Source organism: Trichogramma pretiosum, unplaced genomic scaffold (genome assembly GCF_000599845.2).
Source record: "Trichogramma pretiosum strain Unisexual culture from Peru unplaced genomic scaffold, Tpre_2.0 scaffold1, whole genome shotgun sequence".
Classification (NCBI taxonomy): Eukaryota; Metazoa; Arthropoda; class Insecta; order Hymenoptera; family Trichogrammatidae; genus Trichogramma; species Trichogramma pretiosum.
Window position 1 is genome coordinate 201,892 of NW_019641703.1, and position 21,509 is coordinate 223,400.

General features: G+C 42.2%; 5 protein-coding genes across 5 annotated transcripts in view; all 5 read left to right on the forward strand.

Moving 5' to 3' along the window:
* Positions 1-312: 312 nt before the first annotated feature.
* Positions 313-3,517, forward strand: LOC106655382 (protein THEM6-like). The gene is made up of 3 exons (XM_014375759.2): positions 313-623; positions 2,539-2,753; positions 2,829-3,517. Exons 1-3 carry the CDS (start codon positions 479-481, stop codon positions 3,063-3,065), a joined length of 597 nt encoding a protein of 198 aa, XP_014231245.1. The 5' UTR covers positions 313-478; the 3' UTR covers positions 3,066-3,517.
* Positions 3,518-3,587: 70 nt separating this feature from the next.
* On the forward strand, positions 3,588-5,982 carry LOC106653021 (protein THEM6-like). Its single transcript, XM_014372239.2, has 5 exons — positions 3,588-3,647; positions 4,347-4,372; positions 4,486-4,559; positions 5,266-5,480; positions 5,620-5,982. Exons 1-5 carry the CDS (start codon positions 3,588-3,590, stop codon positions 5,944-5,946), a joined length of 702 nt encoding a protein of 233 aa, XP_014227725.2. The 3' UTR covers positions 5,947-5,982.
* Positions 5,983-6,155: 173 nt separating this feature from the next.
* LOC106657460 (tetraspanin-9) overlaps positions 6,156-21,509 on the forward strand; it is a 37,660-nt gene continuing 22,306 nt past the window's right edge. The window contains exon 1 of the mRNA XM_014379028.2: positions 6,156-6,399. The gene's annotated coding sequence lies outside the window, so the exon portion shown is untranslated. The remainder of the gene's footprint in view (positions 6,400-21,509) is intronic.
* On the forward strand, positions 9,062-10,933 carry LOC106653028. The gene is made up of 2 exons (XM_014372252.2): positions 9,062-9,491; positions 9,568-10,933. Exon 2 carries the CDS (start codon positions 9,652-9,654, stop codon positions 10,702-10,704), a length of 1,053 nt encoding a protein of 350 aa, XP_014227738.1. The 5' UTR covers positions 9,062-9,491; positions 9,568-9,651; the 3' UTR covers positions 10,705-10,933.
* Positions 11,841-12,803, forward strand: LOC106653036. Its single transcript, XM_023462821.1, has one exon. It carries the CDS (start codon positions 11,841-11,843, stop codon positions 12,801-12,803), a length of 963 nt encoding a protein of 320 aa, XP_023318589.1.

Below are 21,509 nucleotides of genomic sequence, written 5' to 3' on the forward strand. Positions count from 1 at the left end.
TTAATTTTGCCATAAACATTATTAAGCACGACCATTACTAGATAATTCAATTTCCTTCCTTTATTTCGCTTCTACGAGGCTGCTATCAATTTTTCAACGTTCGAATATTCCCGCATTTTTGCGTTCGATGCGTAGGCACCGACGTCAGCTGATTGGACGCAGCAGCAGCGAAGCCAGACCAAGAGCGAGAGAGGAGTAACGGGGCCACACTCTCTACATGCTACACACTACATAGATATACAATGCGTATCGTATATACTCGTCTGACAACATTGCTTAGCTATATGTGTGCTTCACCGGTATATGCGCAGGCAAGTCTGCGTCTTCCACTGGACACGCGTACATCGACGCAGTCTCTCGCAGACCCGTGTTGTACTATACTTTCTCCATATAAAAGTTTAGTTTGCGAATTGATTTTACATAGGAACGATCGAGAGTCCATCGATACAGTTTTTTGATACAATAACGTCTCGAAACGATGATCAGTTATTTCTCTCTGGCGTGCATCTGCATCGCTTACGTCTTGTTTGACGTCAATTACTTTCTGAGGATACTGTTTACCATCGGCTATGGCAGGCTGTTCCAAGCGAAGAAAAAGATCTTCGAGAAGACGTCCATTTACGGTATTTACCTTATCGATTTTTCTAGACGATATCATGGTGGTTACGATTATTTTTGCTGTTTTGCAATCTTGATAGAGAGCGAGCGGAAAAATATCGGAATCATTTCTTTTTTTAACTCGTTTATAGAGGCCGGATTTAAATTCGATCTTTACGATCGATAATATCGCCGCGCGCTACAGAGATCGTTTGAGATTCACGGCTGCTGCTGCATTTCATTATAAAGCGCTTTAAAATTCAATCGTCTTGTACTCGCATGGTTCGAGCATATGACTCTGTAAATGAGAAAGCAACGTTTTTTTATCTCTCGCTCTTTCTCTCTCTCTCTCTTTTGACTAGAGCTAGGCCAAGACTGTCATTTTTTTTCCGCGTTGTCGCGCATGAAAAATAATAACCGCACGCGAGTGAACTTTAGCGACTTGTGTGAGCGATGTACGGTTCGTATTTTCTCACTTTTTCCGCCGCGATTTCTTCGCGAATCGGCGCACTCTGTTACTTTTGGCGAAGAAAATGGACGATATCGATTTATCTAAAAAAATGAGATTGGTGTCATTTGAAAAGTCATTGCATATAACTTTTGGGAAATATGGCCCCAAACGTATTTACAAGAGTACACATCCCTAAAAAACACGAATTTTTTGCTTTCCATTTCGGCATACGTTTCGAGGAGAATAAATATTTCATAGAGCTTATATTTTTTTCAATAAGTTGAGGAAAAAACCTTAATTTTGTTAAACGTGTCTCTAGGTGCTCGGCATCAAATGTTGGCTCGAAATTTGATGCCGAGCCGATTGAATAAAATCGAAACTTTCATGCATTTTGTTTAATAGCACAAAGAAACATTGTTGAAAAAACAAATCGATGCTCTTGCATACTCAAACGTTTCAAATTATGTCAGCAATTGTTCATTATACGAAAATCTTATGTAATCCCAATGCGAAATTTGCTGTTGTTTACGTCCCCTGTTTTTGTTTATGTTAGCTGTAAATTTTTTTTTAATTGTCAAAAACTCAATTCAATTTATTTTTTCAAAAAATTGACGATATATAGTTTACTTCATTTTTTTTCTTAAATGTTTCTAAGTGCATGGATATTTCGAAATAATTGAATAAATCACTGTAAAATTCATCTGCGAGTTCACGGGCCATTTTTTAAGCTATTTTACCGATTGATAGATCTGAAATTAGTTTGATAAAAAAAACTGCATCGATTTAAAATATGCCGATGCTCGAACCACCAAGAAACGCTGACTACACATTCGGTCGTTATGAAACTACGTCCGAGACATTTTGGATATTCATAAGTAGTTGCTCGGGGCCACTGTCGTGTTTTTTGTTTTAGCCATACGCGATGAGGCTCGTATACGTTGGCGCTTTGCTCGTCTTCGCTCTCACTCCGATTATTTATTTCGTTTTCAGGTAAAAAATTACAATGTTTTTTCTCATCATTTTGACTAGTTTTTTCGTTGCGTTAACGTGAACTATAAAACAAATTAATCTATCTGTCACGCTCACGTCAACAGTTGAAAAAGAATAAAAAAATCAACGAGACTCTCGCGTTCATATCATTATGAATAGAAAGTTAATCAAGCTGAGTCATATTATAGTACGAAATTACGAGTTCGCGAGCTTGATACATATTTCGATGGTGCAGCGTCGAGTATAGCAGCGTCGGCGCAAAATTGTTCCATTATCGTGCCGTCCTAATTTTTCCGTGCAATGGTGATATAACGTGTCTTTTTTCCATTACGCAAACATTGTAAAAATGTAAAATTGAAGAAAAAAGCCAAAACGTTATAATTCCATGCCATTCGTTCATGCTAATTTACTCCGAGTTATTCATTTCTTTTCATTGTGCTTTTTTTGTTATACCTTCCCTAATTCTCACATTCGCATTAATATCGTATGAATAATTGCAGGTATATGTTTGAGTATGGACGTGGATATTTTCCTCAAACACATGAACAATGCGAGGTACCTGAGGGAGCTGGATTTCGCCCGTTTCCACTACTACGATCGTTCGGGAATTTATGGAGAAATTGCTAAGAGGGGCGGCGGTGCCGTGCAAGGCGCCTCGTCCACCAGATACCGTCGTGCCATACCCATTTTCACACCTTACAAAGTCACCACTCAGGTATGAGTCAACGCACACCCATATAAAAATTCGATTTTTCTGTGAAAAAAAAACATGATCGATATATGTCGACAGCTCATCTACTGGGACGACCGCAACTTCTACCTGGAGCACGAGTTCATCAGTCTGTCGGACAATTTCGTGCGCGCCGTTGTTCTCAGTAAGCAGAGCGTGACGGGCCTCAAGGTGCCGGTCGCCGAGATCATAGAAAAAGTCGAGGCCGGCGCCAAGCGTCCGGAACCCACTGCCGACCTCAAGCTCTGGCTCGACTCCATGGAGGAGTCGTCCCTCAGATACAAGAAGACCAAATAAACAAACTTTATGTACACCCGATAGAGACTTGATGGATCATCGATTCTGTTTATTTTTTTTTTGTTTTTCGTTTGACCACTGCTACATTGATTAATTGTATACTATTTTTTTCGAATAAGGGTTTAGATATTTTGTATATTAGCATTACAAATAAGAACGATCATATATTTAGGAGGAAGCTCTTAATCGCCAATAAATTGGCAGCGGTTTTTCTTATTGGTAGCTTGGCTGTTACTTTGGCTTAAAATTAAGGTGCACACTTAGAGTCTTTAGATCTTCGCATACGATTAAGTTGATGTACTTTCAAGTTGTAGAATTGTTTTTTTGTAAGGCGCTACTTAAAAAAAAAATTAATCAAAATCAATCGCTAGATTTTTGTACACTTGTAAAATATGGTAGGAGAAAACTATTTTTCAAATACAACGTTGAATAAATTTTAGTTTTTTTATAAAGTTCACGAGTCAAGTAATTAACTCTAATATTATCTCTCTATTATTCACTTTATACAATCCCAAACGAACAATGTCGTGTTCCATTACCTCTCTTTGGAATCTCTGCAATATCGACGTTTCAGCAGGTAAGGTATACAAGTATTTGCAACGGCTTTTCGAAACAAAAACCAGAGATGGCAGCAACGTCGTCGAGTATACGCGGCCGCAGATATCGCGCGCCGCCACAGGTGAATCCCGCGATCTCATTACGTGCATTATAATTCGAAACAATGCGAGCCGCGCGACGGCGCGCATAGTTGCAGTTCGTTCGTCTGTGAACGAATGCCTATCGAGCTCGAATGTCTCTGCTGTCAAAGTGACAGATGATGTCTGCCGGAGCGTGAAATGATGCATAGATGCGGAAATATAGGTAAGTTGATAAAATATTTACATGGATATAAACAATCGCGATCATCTCGAACTCTCGAGGGTGGAGTTTTTAATATTTACCGATTTTCATAATACATCGCACTTCACACTGCGTCGAGTACGCATCTCGCCTTCGGGATGACGATGCAGCGCACAATGCACGAAGAAAAAAGGAAAAATTAATCATTACCTCGTCTCCTTCCATTAACATCGGGCACGATTGTTTATTGCCACGCGCGTGCACCAACATAGTTGCTAATTACACGCGTTTCCACCTGTCAGTGCAGGATTTACGGTTCGCATCGATTCGTGACGCTTCATCGAGAGACAACTGACAGAAAAAGAGAGAGAGACTGACTTTTCGTTATTTTTCTTAGTATTGTGCCAAAAGCAACAGCAGCAGCAACAGCGTCGGCAGTAGTTGCGTCAACCAACCACCGTAAGAAGGTATACACGAGAGAGAGAGATGACAAAATGTCGATTACAATAATAATTTACTGTTTGCCGCTTCTCGGCGTCACCCTGCTTTACTTGCTGTTCGACGTCAACTACTTCCTAAGATTCACACTGGCGATTTGCTGGAGTCGCGTCTTCAATCCGCGCAAGCGAGTCTTGGAGAAAATCGTCAATCACGGTGAGATCGTATGCATTTCAATTGATTATTCTTTTCGTCCTGAACGAGCACAGTGACTGTGTTGATTTAAATTCGGTGACATCCCTGGTGAAAATTTTTATCAGAAAGAACTATACTGTAATTACGACTTGTTGGTTGGACTTATACAATTATTTTCACTTTGCCACTTACAGATTTACGAAAAAAGATTGCTGGCCATCTAGTGGTCGAAACTTGAAATGATATTATTGCATTGAAAATGGTTAAAAACTTGACTCACTTTTTTTAAACAGTAAAATGGTCATTTACGGGTATAAAATGCGGTCAATGCTTGTAACATAACAATTGAAAAAGATAAATGGCCAAAAGCAAGTAAATTAATAATGTAATTCAGAGCATTTCAAGTTCATTTTTCGTTACAAGCCTTTTATTAATGTTGAGCATTTCTACCAGAAATTTCTCTCATTATACAATTCAAACCATGAATACAAATCTTTGATCGCCGCTTCAGTACTGCAAATCTTTTCACAATCAAAAACTACGCGATTAACACGAAACCTTGTAATTTTTATAAAAGATGTGATCATTAATTTTAGCCTCTTTTTATGCCTCGGCCTCGGCCTTCGTTTTTTCCCCATTGTCGCGTGTGATTTTATTGGACTTTCCTATATAAAACAGGTAGCAAGTTGAATATAATAAAAGGGAAAATGGTTTTTTTTACACGTAGGTATCTGTCTGACGTCGGACATCGACATATTCCTGAAGCACATGAACAACGCGCGCTACATACGCGAGCTCGATTTCGCCCGCTCCTGCTTCTACGACTGTTCGGGCATATTCCGGGAAATCAGGCGCAGAAAGGCCACGGTACTTCAAGGCGCGACCTCGATTAGATACCGCCGGCCCATAAGTATCTTCCAGCCGTACAAAGTCACCACGCAGGTACAGTACAGTGAGCCTCCATATAGCTGTGACACTTTCTCGCATGTGTATATTCATGTATAAAACGATAACGATCTCTCGCTTGCTCGAGAGTCGGCGCTTACACAAAAATGTGTTTGTGTGTCTGCGTCGTGTATAGCTCATTTACTGGGACGAGAAGCGCCTCTACCTGGAGCACGACTTCGTGAGCCTGTCGGACGGATTCGTGAGGGCCGCGGCGCTGAGCCTGCAGTGCGTCCAGGGCGCGAGTGTGCGCGACATCGTCGAGGCGATAGAGCCGGGCTGCGTCAGGCCCGGGAAGCCAGAGGCCCTGAGACTGTGGCTCGAGTCGATGGACGAATTCTCGCTGCAGTTCAAGGCCGAGAATCGACTGGACACGAGCAAGAAAAAATCGACGGCCACGGAGATCAAAGTCGTCGATTCGAGCACGTTTTTACCCATTGTCGATTCTCACGTCGATCGGTGAATTGTACACACTGTATTATATTATACTTTTGTAAATACTGTACACGCGAAATTGTTGAGCTATATATTCATTTCAAATCGTCTTTCCCTTTTCACTGCGTCGACAAAAAAGCTTCTCTACTATGCAGTACCGCGACTGATCGAGCGATGTCGCTGCTCGCTCACAAGCTGTGGGTTTTATAATGCATGTAGCATCCTGCAGTTGGCAGAGAGCGCAGATTTACCTTGGCGCAGTCCGCGATCTGTGCTCATCCGCTGGTGCACGTGACCGACGACGGTAGGGCAAAGCCTCGCGAGTTTTGTTTCCGTTTTTTGTTTTATTTTTGTTCTTTTGACGTGTTTCTTTGATGAGTGTGCCGGGCTGAGTTGGTGTGTTTTTCATTGCATTTGTGTAGATCGGATTATCACAGATTAAAAATCATCAGAGGATCGCCCAAAGAGCTTTGAAAAATCGGTGAGTACAAACTTGGACAGACTAAACAATCTTTTGCAAAAAATAATGTTGGAGTACCGCCTGTCGCGATTGATGTGTGATATATATTTCAATTTCGGCGAGCAATAGTATCCATTTACAAAATTAAACGCTCCAATATAACCACCGAGCGGTCTTCAATACAATAAACCCAATCGGCGTAATTTGATTAAATTTCACGAGGCATTGATGTGACGCTCTCGTATATAGTAATAATAATACTATATGTACCAGTGCACAAAGAATATAAACGAAGAGTTCTAAACGGACGACATACGATATTACAACGATACAGTTTGCTTGTGCACTTGATAAGGGGGACAATCGGTGCGACTTATACATATAAATATCGTCGTTCGTGCACACTATACAGCAATTTGAAACCCGATATTTTTTTCGCGTGAATTTTTGCACATAGGTTCTCTTTGACAACGAGGCCGAATGTGTATTTGTTTCTTTTTGTTTTTTACTTCTTTCTGTCGTTATTTCAGTGTTAATTACGCGACACCGCGAATGAGAGTGCAAAAAATAAATAAAAGCAGAGTCGATTTCGTTTTTCTAAGAATATTATGTATCGAGCTATACTACGCCTCCTGCGCTCGTGTGCGTGTGCACGATTCGTGGAGAACAGAGCGTCGCCGTGCACGTTATCGTTTTTAGCGCGAATACATTATATTACACACTCATAAATATTATACCGAATTCGAAAATTGACATATTACGCGCGAGCGTAATGAAGTATAATTTCTGTGTCTCGAGATATAAATCGTACTGTATACAATATGAAAATATACGAATGAAAGGTGTACGACGATTTTGAAACTTCGCTCGGCAGGAAAACGGATCGTCACGACGGTATTATAAGGAAAAGCGAGAGAGAAAGAGAGAGAGAGAGAAGTTTTTTCTTTGACGCAGCGAGCGCGCGCGACATTTAAACGTCGTCGTCGCTGCGGAGATCTCTCGCTCGCAAGCATCGCGGAGAAATCGAGTGGTATATGGCTGCTGCGCAGAGGATTTTCTAGGACACCGCGATGTGTTTATAATAATGGCGATTGAAACGCGTCGAAATGTGAGTGAGATGCCATAGACAGACAAGCTCCAAAACGAAAATAAAAACAACAACAACCGTGAGATTCTCAGACGATAACGCGAAAATTGCCAGACGAAAACTAAGATAAGTCAAGGATCGATAATTTCGATAGTGAGGCTGTTATTTATTAGCGCGACTTTTTTTGCTTATTTCGTTCCCTCCCGAATGTCGAACAATCGATTTTCTGAAACAATGCGCGCGAGTCTTTTTATTTCTATCCTTCGCACGGTGATATATAAACAATCAATGCGCAGCTGTACGCGCGCGTGCACGCGGTACAGCGATCCGAGACTGGAAATCCACGAAAAAGTTTCCAGGCAATCAAAACTCAACAGTTCACGGGATTTATTATGCCGTATACACAAATGTTAAAAATAGTTTCCTCTCGTATAAAACGTGCCTGTCCAGCGTAAACACCGAGAGAACGAGAGAATATTTTGAGCTTTTCATTCTCTGGCTCGAAGTGCTATTGTAAGGGCCATTGCGATTGGGTCAATTTTTTCTCCTCTCAAATACGGTGCAGTGGAAAGCTCTCGTAAATAAAAGCGAGAACGCACGGTGAAAACTTGGAAAATCACAGATAGAGTTATCCTCGCGATAAATATTTAGGTTAATCAAAGGTTGATGATGCAAAAAAAGAAGGTTTAAAATAGCCCCCGTGTCTCGTCTATAGGCCTCTTTCATTCTCTCTTGATTTATTCGAGATGACCCATCACTCTCTCTCTCTCTCTCTCTCTAGAGGGCATTCATTCACACATAAACTCTATTTATAATTCAACAATGCAACGAGCGCAAGTACGTGAAACACTTGCCGCGCGCACTTTCTTGTAACATATATTTATATATGCTATACACTCGTGCGCTGCTGCTGCCGAGAGCGCCAAAGATTAATCAAAAAATACGAGCAAGTGCTTTTTAACCACACGTACACACATACACACTCGCGCGAGCGCTCGGTGAAATATTATAACGTCTGCGTGTATGTGTGAGCAGCCGAGGGCTTTCTATTCGAAAATTGCTCGGGCGCAAAACAAGAGATCTTAGATGCGATGCTTGGGCTCTGTTTTTTTTTGTAAAGCTCGATTCAGTGCAGTGGCAGCTTATAACGCTCGAGAAAAGAGCGAGCCGAGATATCCTTTTGAGATGAAGTCTGTGTCTCTCTCGCGTGTGCTCGAAGCGTTACAAAAGTCATTTGACGGATGTCTATTTGTAAACAGACTCGAACTTCGTGTGAAAGTATATTTACCTCTCGGCAGACCGCTCGCCTTCGTATTCTTATTATATTCATTCACATTTATTTATTATGCTTTATATTTATATCAGTCAAAAAAAAAGCTCTCTCGTATATCTCTCAACCGCACGAGTGCAACTAAAACTGCGAATTCCATAATCTTGTATACAAGCTCATTAAAACGTTCATTTCCGTAAATGGTTTATATAAAGTTTCCGCTCGAGCGCTCGCCTCGTACATATAAACAGCAGAGGCAGAAGCAGCATCAGCAGAGTTGGTACTTTACGTGTACATGTGTGTGTGTGTGTGTGTGTGTGTGTACGCTACATATACCAACACACATTTACGCGCGCGGGCACATAATAGCTAGCCTACGCTGCGGCGGACACTGCTTCGGCCCGACCGAGTACACTATCTGCTAGGCCCTCATCATTAGCCTTGACGAGATGATTTAGATGTCGACGGAAAGAATTAATTCGCCGACGTCAAACCGTGTGTAAGTGTGTTAGTACGCGGAGAGACGAGTTACGAAGAGCTCCGTTTCATTTACATAAGGTTACGCGCGCTAATAAACATACAGTACTCGAGGTTGTCGAGCGCCAATTTTCGTCGAATTAAAAAAAAAAAAAAATAAATATATCAATGCGAGCTCACGAGCATCGTCGCTCCGAGTTGAGAGATTTCGTTTGGCGATACGAGAATGCACGTAAAAATAGAATACGTATATGTACTCGTGGAAACTTTCAGTGATCGGTAAGTGCTAAGATAATGAAAAAAAAAAGGTGATAAACGTTATTGCCATATTTCATTTCACCCCCTCGTTTCCCAGCTTATGGAATTGACCTGTAGAACGCTGACGAGTATACGGTACAAATAGTTTGATCCGCACTAGCTTTTATTTCTATCGTCGACGATGAGGCAGTCGATTCGTTTCAAAATCGTCTACTACTGGGCCAAATTTTTCGGCCTGTGTCCCTTCACGATCACCACCACCGCCCAGGAGCAGTCGAGGATCAACCTGAAATTCTCCGTGCTGGGCTCGCTCTACAATCTCGCGCTCATGTCCGCCTACACGTACTGCTACGGCATCGTCATCGTCTATCGTTTCGAGCTCAAGCTGCCGCGCGAGTCGACCCTCATCATCGCCGTGGACGCCCTGGGCCTCACCTTCCAGTACTTCGCGATCATGGTCTGCTGGACTACACTCGTCTTCCGCGTCGAGTATATCGACGACCTGCTCCGGCGACTCGGCGCGATCGACGACTCGGTGTCACGGGCGCCGCTGGACTTGGCCGGCTATCCCGACGGCGGCGGCGGCGGCGGCGGCGACGGGCGGCAAAAGTTCTACATCGTTCTGCGATTTGGCCTGGTGAACGTCATGTACGCCTCGCTGTTCATGTCCGATTACCTGTCGATGTCGCTCTATCGGAAGTTTCGCGAGCAAGCCGACGCCTGGTTCTGGTACAATTTTCCCAAATTCATCATCTACATCGTCTACCTGGTCTTCGTCGAGTCCATCATCGCTCTGAGGCACTATTACACCGTGCTGAATCGCGAGCTCGCGCGTCTGTTCGATAACGACGACGAGTACGGCGGCTTTTATCATCGGAACTCGGAGCTGCGACTCGACGCCGTGGCTCGCGCCCACGACGATCTGACCGACGGCTTGGCCCGACTGACCGATCTCTTCGGCCTGTTCATACTGTTCGCGCTGCTGGCCGTGTTCATTCACGGCGTGGCCGACGTCTACTACGTCTTTCAGATTCTCAAGTTCGGCGACCTCGAGAACAACAGCGACGTCAACTCGTACGTCCTGAGCTTGCTGTGGATCTGCTCCAAGCTGCTCGGGATCTATTTCATTTGCACGCTGCCGGACACACTCTGTAGAGAAGTAAGGTTCTCGATTGAAATGCTCGACGTTAGACGTGGCCTGTCAAAAAAAAAATTACTATTCAAAAAGTTTTGAAGTAATTTACAATGAATCGGCTTATTTTGAAAGGTTTTTCTGTTACAATTTTACTGTTTCAAAAATTTAGACCATTTTAACCCATTTTAAATACAATACTGCCGCTTTAAACCTCCACCGCTAGATGGCGAGTACCTTCATCTGCAAACCTGCAAGTGGTAACGTTAAAATAATTGTATAAGTAAGAGCAAGTGGTCGAAAAAATTCAAAGACATTTCGTTAATGATATTCCGTAATTTTCAGCAATTATCATTGAAAATAAATCAAATGCAATCGACGAATAACGTATGTTTAGGTGATGATTTTCATATAATCAAAATAAATAACAATTATTGTACAAAAAACGCAGAGCTCTTATGCAAAAGAAACTTCGTTGTCTAAAAACTAATTGAAATTGTTGAGCATTTCTATCAGCGACGCGATGTAAATTTATATCGATCGTCTTTTTCTTTATGATACAGTCGCGTTGATACGTACGAGCTTTGTTAATTTTTCAGGCTAAAAAGACTATGGTGATCTTGGAACGAGCGTCCAATACTAAACACCTGATGAGGAAGTGCCGAGATAAGGTTTTCTAAATAATTTTCATTGCATCTACGGGGCCGACATTTCAAGGCTTTTATCTTTTCGCAGATAAAGGTATTCATGTTTCAATTGCGCCACAAAAGAATAAGCGTGTCGTTCGTCGGCCTATTCAACCTCAATGATTACTTGCTGCGTAGCGTGAGCATGATGATGTTTTTTCTTATGTCTCGGTTCTCGCACGTAGAAACTATTCTTTTGCTTACTTCTACAGCTCATCAGTACAAACGTGATGTTTCTTGTTTTCATGTTTCAACTCAACGATTTGGTGGGCTGAATCGAGGAGACTTCGATTTTCGCTAAAAGAACTACCATATTTAGAGATAGAAGAAAAATATATGGGGCGCGCGTTGGCGCCATCACATGATTATCGACGCTCCATCCATTAGAATTATCATTTTATGAAAACATTTTTCCTCGTGCAAAATTGATCAACCACGAGGAGCGAAATCGTTCCGCAGAAATGCAATTGCATCAAAGTGTTATCGAACGCTTGGCGAGTGACACCGAAGTAATTGAATTTTTCCGACACTACTTTACGCTCGCGTAACGTCATGAAATTGATAAAACGATTTCTGATAAAATTGTACTATTATTACTTGAAATTGATGGGCCTGTGCCCGTTTACCGTGGCGGTGCCCGAGCGCGAGTTGAAATTTTCCCTGTCGGGCCTGATCTACAACGCGCTGCTCGTGCTGCTCTACTCGTACTCGTTTCTCAACATCTTCGTCAATCGACTCAACATCCAGATATTCAACGAGACCGCCCTGACTGTCATCATGGACGCGCTCACTCTGCAGCTGCAGAACTTGGCCGTCGTGACGTTCTGGATTCTGGCGATGGTCCGGCTGAAGGACGCGCGTACGATCTTCGAGGCGGTCGGCGACTGCGAGAACTGCAGGCGCGAGCTGGCAATGCCGTCGTATCTCGACGAGAGGTATCTCTACGTGACCTTGCGATTCGTCGCGATCAACGCGGTGTACTTCGCGATATGCATCGTCGACTACCTGTTTCTGATCAAGAACACGAGATACAAGGAGAGATCCGGCCACTGGCTCGTGTTCGGCGTCTGCTCCGTCGACGTCTTCGTCATCTACGTGCTGTTCATCGAGTTCATGCTCTACGTCGAGTACTATTGCGGCCGGGCGAACGAGGAGCTGCTGGTCCTGTCGCTCGATCCCATTGTCGACGTCGACGACTGCGTCGTCGCTCGCGTATCGAGACGACTGGCCTCGATAAACAAGCTGCAGAGATCGCTGCGCGACGCGATGCAGCTGGTGACTCGATTTATCGGCGTGCCCGTCACGTTCGTGATGATCGCCCACTTTCTCAGCCTGTTCACGGATCTCTATTACATCTATCAAGTGCTGAAGTCGATGGCGTTCGACGACTACGTCGAAGCCTTTCTGGTGTGCTCGTTCTGGCTCAGTACCAAGTTCATGGTGACTTACTTGCTCTGCTCGATCGCCGACTCGACCTGCGTCGAGGTAAATTTGTCAATGCGATCGCGTGCCTAGGTTTTGCCTTCGACGTAATATATTTTTTCTTTATTTCATGCAATAAAGGCCAATTATGCGACGGTGGCGATGAATCGAGTCGCTGCCAAATACCATCGTGCAGAAGTTGTCATGAGAAAAGTTAAGAAATTAAAGTGATGCGCCTCATATACTTTACGAAGCCCGATATAATAATTCATCTGTTTTTCCATTCTTCTCTCAATTACAGATCAAAGTCTACTTGTTTCAGCTGAAAAGCCGAAAAATGCGCGTATCAATATACGGTCTCTATGACATCGATAATTATTTATTTCAAAGCGTAAGTATATATGTGCTGATCGCGAGAACCATCGTAGAAATGCTCCACACAATGGCCAAATGATAAAAAAAAGATAATAACATTTATTTGAATACATGATTACGCAAATATTAAGCGCATTTTAAATTGTCTCAAAATGACAATTTAATTGTTTCAAAAAATAAAAACCAGTTTTCAACCACTCCGAATACAATAATATCATTTCAAGTCTCTGCCGCTAGATGGCGAGTGCCATTATTTGAAAATCTGCTAGTGGCAAAGTGAAAATAATTGTACAAGTTCAAACACGGTTTTAATTTAATAGTATCATTTGATCGCTCTAAGCAACAATAAACAAAATTAGATAAACATACACTTATTTTGATCTCATCTTAGTACATGGAAATTATATTTCGCCAAAGAGAAACAAATATTTTTCTAGTTCCACTGAATAATATAAAATTCATTAGTGTTTATTTTTAACTTTTCCAAACTTGTCGGCAAGATGAAATTTCATCTACGAATCCTACCAGCTGGCTTAAAACAATACAAAAAAAATAATCGAGTTGAATTTCTTTTTGGGAACACTATATCACCGTTTATAATAATTGCGACTTAATTGGATTAATTTCTAAGTACAGAAATGATCATTGAAATCATGTGAAACATTTGATAATCATAAAATATTGAAAAAAACATTACACTTTTGGTCTTTATATGTCCAGTTCTAACAGCTCTCACACATTCGAGAAACTTTCTCATTAACCAAAAACTTGCCACAAAATGTCGAGCATTTTTACCAGAGCATTCTCCCTCGAAACTTGTCTCGTGTGCTCATATATCGAATGTTCGCTTTACAGCTTCTGACAACGACACTGATGTACCTGGTTTTTATGTTTCAAATCGACGGCATGGAAATATAGAAAAAATTTCGACTCCGCGCAGAAATGTTGCAATCAATGGCTATTATAATGCTCGTAAACAAGGCAGTATAATAATATAATATAATTAAAAGCAATCACAAAGCCATAGAAGCGAGAGAATCTCATGGGAGATACAGAGAGATGGTCGTTAACGTAATTAATAGTTTTTATAATATACGCGATCGAAGAAGTAGCAGTATTGCGCGACGTCACGTGCAATGTTATTAACGTCGAGTGCAGTTTTTAATTTTAGTTGCATCACTCGGCATATACATACGTTCATATATTACACGCATCCGCATCGGCCAGAGCAATCGAGCAAAAATGTCATATTCTTTCCATAGCGAGAAAAATTGTAATTATCTTCGCTGGAGTAGAAAGTCTAATTGAAAAATAATAAAGTTGAAAGCTCTTGGACAGCGAAAATAAACTTGTATTCTTTGCGTTCATCTCTCTTTATATATACAGTCTCTTGCATATGTATAATACGCACACGTAGCGCACCGCGAAAGCAGCAAAACAACAACAGCCACGACGACGTGAATCTAACAAAAGCAGCAGCAGCAGTCTCGGCCGCGGCGCATCTAATTAATGTGGGCGTACGGCGGCGTTTTATTATTGCCACTCTCTCGCTTTGCTCGAGCTCGGAGCGTATTTAAGCGCTCTCATCTCATTACTCACGCAGGAGATGGATGGACTTTCTCGCGTTGTTTGTGTGCGTGTGTGTGTGTGCATGGATAAACGCTGTGGTCGAGCGAGAACTCGCCGCATGCACGCGTCGCTTCTAAATGCAAACACGCGAGTGCACACGACATAGATGCAATTGAGCATATTGTGCATCGCTTCTTATGGGAGTAATGAGTGGCGCGGACATTCGTATAAGAGTCGGTGCGGCAGCAGTAGTGCAATAGTACATACGAACACGCATACACACATTCTTCGCGTACGCATCGACGCGTGCACTATATACATGTGTGTAACGCGGTGCGCGCGGCTCATTACATCGTCAATTACGAATTGTGCAATGTCCGCGCGCGACCGTACAGCATGCGGCGGCGGAGGAAACACGCCGCCCAATGAACAGTTCGCGCGGCACGATGCATAATATACGTATCGCGCGTCGGTTTTCGGTACGAGCATCCGTGCATTATTTTCAACGTAAGGAACAGACGGAATCTAGCATCGAGCGATAGATGCGATAGAAAAGTGCCGGCACCGAAACACATCGCAATTGCGTCTCGATTGATTAACTCTTTATGTGCACACGATATGATCCGCGCGTGTATGACACCCTTGCGAATTTCAATCATCTACATAGCCACTGTTAAGATGCACCGCAATGAAATTTTTCGCGTACGCGATAAATGTTATGTCTTCGATGTCGTCGTTAATTAGACGAATTCACGATTGTGTGAATTTTCTTGGTGTATTTGAGGAGTTTCAATCGCGCTAAAAGATAATTTTTTTTATTTTTATATTTTTGATTCGTGTGTAGATAATAATAGATCTCGGTCAAGGTGTCGTGATTACCAACACACAATTTTATATAATTTCTTTCGAATTATCGGGTGCTTGTTAAAAGAAAAATCGAAACTCATTTTTTTTTAATTTATTTATTCAAATGATCATATAGAAAATCTGTAACAGATCATCTTTAAGAATTTGAGATGATTCGAGTAAATATAGTTTTGACATGGATATTGTGTTGAATGTATGAAATGTGAAGGCGTTGCTTTAGAGACTTGAGATAATGTCTTAATGGAAGTTTTTACAATGATGGCATTCTGTGTATCGTAGGGCTCGTGGAGGAGGTTGGGCCACTTGGGGGGTGGTTGGGGCTCTTGGGCCTTCAGCGGCCAAACAGATATTGCGTAAATCTTCGTTCATCAGTACCTCGTTGATCATGTCACAGCAGAGAATCGGCAACCGATGGTGCAATAGCTCCCATAAAGAATTCCCTGCCGATCTCAAGAAAAATCTCCTGGACAGTGTCTCGCACAGATGCGCAGTGCAGGCCTCTCTTTGACTGTGGTATAGGTTACGCAGTTTTTTCGAGTGTCCGAACTTGAAGAGATCCGAACGAGCGAATTTTTTTGCCGCCTCCTGAGGGGGCAATTGAATCAGATCGTACAGCGACTGACTCGAATTTATCTTGATCTTTTTCGCTTGTTTCGCGAACTTCTCGTCGTCGTACCAACGTTTTTCGAGATCCTCCGACTTTTGGAACAGGCCGTACTTGGCGAATAATGCCATGATCGTCAAGGCTTCCTTTCGGTCCAGTTCGTATCCTTTCTTCTCCAGAAGTTCGACGAGTTCGATGGCGCTGGACGCTAAATGTGATTTGAAATTAGATACAGAGTTTGGATTTAATCCTTCACAGAAGTGATCTATAGTTGGTAAAACGAAGCTGGACAGATCAGCACCATGTTTGAGAAGTACATCGACAGTTTTCAACGAAAGATTCGCCACAGCCAATTGAAGCGGTGTCAGGCCCAACTCGTCTCGGGCATCGACTTGCACCAACTGATGTTTTGCCTTGCAGATCTTGAAAAACGTCTTCGCCAAGGCATGGCGATCTCTGCGATCATTACAAATCGTGTGCAGAGCTGTAAATCCTCTCTCACCGCCCAAATTCGGAGAAGCGCCTCTTTCCAGCAGATATTCGGCCATCTTCTGGTGGCCGGCTTGCAATGCCAAAAGAAGCGGTGTGTTGCCCTTCTTATCCTGGGCGTTGATATGCACCGTCTGCTGAATTTCGTCGTTGATGTCCAAGAAGTACTCGAGCATAACACGGTTGTCTTTTTTACAAATAGCATGCAGAGGTGTCGATCCTTCTGTATTGGCCAAATTCGAATCCGCGCCTCTTCTCAGCAGCAACGAGAGCCTTCTCTGATGGTCAGAACTTCCATAAGTTCTGTTATATATTACAGCTGAGCGCAATGGTGTGTCACCATTTCTGTCCTGGGCGTTGACTTCCACCGTCTTGTGGATATCGTCGATTGTCTTGAAAAATATTTCCATCATTTCTAAATTGCCATATGAACTTACAATGTGCAGAGGAGTCATTTGAAACCTGGGGGCCAGATTCGGATCAGCCCCACTTCTCAGCAGAAATTCTGCCACCTTCTTGTTACCTTTTTTCAATGCCAACCATAATGGTGTTTCGCCCAATCTGTTCTGGCTGTCGACTTTAATTGGCAGATATTTTTCGTTGCTGAGCTCGAATAACAACTTCACGAAGTTGTCCTTGTCGCCGGTTTGGTCGCAAATTATGTGCAGAGGGGTTGAACCGTCTGCTACAGCCAAATTAGGGTCAGCCCCTTTGCTCAGCAGCAATTTGACCACCCGTTCTTCTTCGTAGTTTATAGCCATACACAGCGGCGAGCCAAACTTTTTTGAGAGGCAATTGGGGTCTTGTTCGAGTTCGAGAAATTTCTTGACGACGTCGTCGCAGCCGGACACGCAAGCCACGTGGAAGTGTGTCAATCCACCTTCGTCGACGTAATTCACGTCTAACTTGTAAATATCAAATAGATAACCCATGATTCTCGTATTCCGGTAATCCACCTGGTATCTACCCACGCGATGCAATGCGGTGGTGCGATGCGACAGAGGCTTGCCGTCTTTATCAAAGTCGGGTACGTCTACGTAGCCAGTCTCAGCCACAAATCTGATAATGTCCCGTCGTTGTACAAACTTCCAAGCATAAATAAGAATATCCTCAATTTCTTCTCTTGCAAATATATCTCGGAGATTTGGAAGTTGACCCTCCCAATTTTCGATCAAAATTGCAAGTGGACGGAAAAATTCACTTTCACGATCATATGTCTTCTGCCAATTAACTTCTTGTCGCCATTTCTTCAAATTTTCTAAACAGTTTTTTTGACTCATTTTCATATACACTCACACAACACAGTCACTTGTAATATGAAATATTCTTTACTTTGAATCACGAGCTGTATTCGATGCGATCTTGCACTGTTCACTCGGCGGCTTCTCGAGCCGTACTGCTGCATACACTGCGATCTATACTTGTAAAGTACAAAAAAAAACACATGGTCGAAGCTACGTACAACTAGTATAGTTAGAAAGTTTAGTTCAAGCGTCGAGACGGCGCATGTGCGTAAGGTACGCTGCAACGTTAATAGTAGCATATGGCTACCTCGCTAGTCTGACACTTTCTAATTTTTATCTGAATAAACGACTCTGTCTTTACGGAGCAGCCGGCACCGATATGCGTAGCAGCACTCGAAAAAACTGAGAAATAAGTAACTTAGAATCGAGCACTGCGACAGATGCTGCGTCACATCGTCCGCATCGATGGTTTGAAATCCGAATCGACCTTTGGCTTAGCTGTTACTTTGCCAGTATCCGCAGCAAGCGCCAGATGTAAACTCGTGTGAAGATTATAAATTAAATCATTCATAATAATTTTTTTTTTATTTATCAGAAAAAAATATTATTGCATCTCAAATATTGTGTCGACAAAGCTGAAAAAAACATTAATATTTTCTCATAATTAATTAATAATTAATATTTATTATTCATTAAACGGCAAATATTTTTGAAATATATTTTCATTTTTTTCTTTATTTAATCCATTGTTATTTTACGCCTTGTAAAACGAAATTTTTCAAATTAAAAAATAGCTTAGAAGTCGAAAAAATATAGATGGTTCTCGAAAATCCAATAAATCGTCTCGATCGAGTCGAGCCTTTGTAATATGTGCTCGAGAAATCGTTTCAGCAATGTTTTATAGTGATCGATACGAATAGCGGAGTGTAAAATTTTCCATAATCGGTAATTACGGATGTATAAGCACTTAAATCGACGTAAATGCCTGTTTATTCTTTCGTCATTGTGCGCTGCAGCGTTTAAAAATCATCTATATAATGACTCACCGCGGCGCTCGAACTTATTCGGTGGAAAGGAAACTGATCGCTTTCAGAGTGCATTTACGATATGGAAAATGTGTACCACGCGCTCTCCCATGTGTGTATGGACAAGAATAGGCGCACACACGTGTGTGCAACACATCGACAGGTGCTTAATCGATTCCGAGTACAATGGATCGACCTTTCTCTCCCTCTCCCTCTCTCTCTTTCTCTTTCTCTTTCGATATTCTATAAAGATATATATACTTAAACGCGTGCCCAAGTGTACATCATGCAACTCTGCTCTGAAATAATGATAAGCTTCCTCTCTCTTTCTCTCTCTCTCTCTCTCTCTCTCTCTCTCTGGCTCTGCTGAAGCTGGTCGCGCCAATGTTAATGCTCTCCCACGCGTTAAAGCTCGTGCACTCGCGAGCTGTGTAAGCGCGGACAGACGCGGGCGCGCGATGGCATACAATGCATGTGTAATGTGCGCCTCTGTGTAGGGCTCCGATCGAGCCGTGAAAATTTTATTATTCACGATTTGCCTACGTTTGCTGCCGCGTACGGGCGCGTTGTGAATTTCTCCGTGGCTCCGACGTGTGAAACGAGCACCCGATAAAAGGTTATACCTGAAAAGAGCGTCGACCTTTTCGATGATCATTATTTTCGATATTGCGAAAGAGGCCAACTATTCTTTTCTGTAAATGCTAGATGCGCTTCAGGTAATTTCGTATTAAAATTTGAAATTGAATGCACGCAACTAGTACCAGTAAAATCATACATACTCGTGATTCATGAGTTTTTTAGCAGTTGCGCATCTGGATTATTTTTTCAAGCTGACGGATCTGAAGCATACAACGCTTCCGCGCACTCACTCGATACACAAATCTCGAAGTCCACCTGCAGGCCAAATTTCTGCGATAATAATTAATCTCTCCTTTGCTCGGTCCATGATACAGGCAATGTATCATATACAGCGTGTGTCTGCATGTACACATAGGGCCTCGAGAGCATATTACCTATACGCTTCAACGCACAACTACTTGCACGCGCGCAAGAGCGAGAGAGAAGCTTACGTCACGTGGGAAGTCGACTCACTTGCGATGATGATGGTGAATTGGCAATTTAGTGGCGTTGGTGCAGTGCCGAGTCCCGATAGACGTGCTCGGGACGCTTTTTATATATTATTATTATACATACCCTAATATATCGATGTATGTTGCACATGCCAAAGATGTCCTCTTATTTGGCTTGTCTATTACATTGTTAACTTTTTTTTCATTATTTTTCAATGCTGAGAATAATAAAAGAGTCGAATGGCCGGCGGGCATCGAGCCCGATGAAAGTGTAGCGATCCGAAATCGAACTGATTTTTGGATGCCTCGTGGAATGAGCTCTTGTATAGCATACATTACATATATGTATTACATAGATACGGATTTTACGTAAAATGGATTTGGAGATTTTAAATTTTAGCTCGGGCGCATTATTGAGCGACTGATGTAATATAACATTTTATGAATGAAGTTTTCGCATATAAGATTGTGAAACTTTGATATTGTAACAAACTATATAATAGAGCCGGTGTATATTGATGGTTTTTAAACAAATATCTCATTGTACGTTATACGTTGTGAGTTTTATCGCATTCTTAATGTAATGCGGGAATTTCAAAAGACGCCTCGATTTTTTGCATAGGCACAGAAAAATCGGGTGCTCTACTTTTTTATTTGCTGAATATTGTGGATTATTAAAAAAAAATTTACCGTGCTCCAATGAGATGACTAAATGTATGCCACAACGATATCTTATTATTTAAGCACATTTAAAATGAGAACCAAAAATCTTCAATGTGCTTACGTGCGAACGAGCACAAAAGCCTCGAGTCTAGTGAGAGCACATAATTTTGAGAAACACACGTCAGAATGCTAAGTACGGTAGGTTACGAGCCGTGTAAGACAGTTTTTGAACAGGCGCGTATACACGCACCGCCGCGCGACACTAAACACCGGATATTGATAATGCGATGCTGATTTTTTATCTTGCGCCTTTCTCGCGTATGTAAACGAGCTGTGTATACGCTGTATATGTATGTAGTATACGCGCATTGCTAATCGCGTGACGTGGCGTGCGTGTGAGTTCCCTCGCGGTTCGCAAACAATTTTTCATAATACATATCTCAACGGGGCTGAAGAAGAAATAAACACGCGATAAATGCACCCATGCGAAATATTGCAAAATTATCCAAGACGTTTGAATTTTTTGGGTTGCTCCGAATCCGTGTATGCTTACGGTTTTTTTTTCTAAGCAATCGGAGAGCCGCACGATAGCTGAAAAGGGAGGTAAAAGAGACGATATGTCACTTTTCCCGCTTCTTCTCTTCGTTATGCTGCTGCGGCTATACATACGTTTCGACTTCCGGCCAATTGCGGTCAATTTACCATCATCTCTGATCTCCGCACATTGAATTTCACACAGGGTCCAGTGGATAGTGATAATGTGTGTAAGTGTGTATGTTTCAACGATCGTCGTGCACAAGACCGACGTGAAACGAGAAATCGGTCGGAACATTTCTCAGACTGATCGATAAATGCACAATCACAAAGATCTATCAGACATACTGTAAAAAACC

What these genes read in the sequence shown, in the direction of transcription:
- LOC106653021 (XM_014372239.2), top strand. Translation starts at nt 3,588, where the DNA reads ATGTCGTGTTCCATTACCTCTCTTTGGAATCTCTGCAATATCGACGTT. An exon ending in CAACCAACCACCGTAAGAAG is followed by an intron (nt 4,373 to 4,485) that starts GTATACACGAGA and finishes CTACTTCCTAAG; the next exon opens with ATTCACACTGGCGATTTGCT. An exon ending in CGTACAAAGTCACCACGCAG is followed by an intron (nt 5,481 to 5,619) that starts GTACAGTACAGT and finishes CGTCGTGTATAG; the next exon opens with CTCATTTACTGGGACGAGAA.
- LOC106655382 (XM_014375759.2), top strand. Translation starts at nt 479, where the DNA reads ATGATCAGTTATTTCTCTCTGGCGTGCATCTGCATCGCTTACGTCTTG. An exon ending in CGAGAAGACGTCCATTTACG is followed by an intron (nt 624 to 2,538) that starts GTATTTACCTTA and finishes GAATAATTGCAG; the next exon opens with GTATATGTTTGAGTATGGAC. An exon ending in CTTACAAAGTCACCACTCAG is followed by an intron (nt 2,754 to 2,828) that starts GTATGAGTCAAC and finishes ATATGTCGACAG; the next exon opens with CTCATCTACTGGGACGACCG.
- LOC106653028 (XM_014372252.2), top strand. Translation starts at nt 9,652, where the DNA reads ATGAGGCAGTCGATTCGTTTCAAAATCGTCTACTACTGGGCCAAATTT.
- LOC106653036 (XM_023462821.1), top strand. Translation starts at nt 11,841, where the DNA reads ATGAAATTGATAAAACGATTTCTGATAAAATTGTACTATTATTACTTG.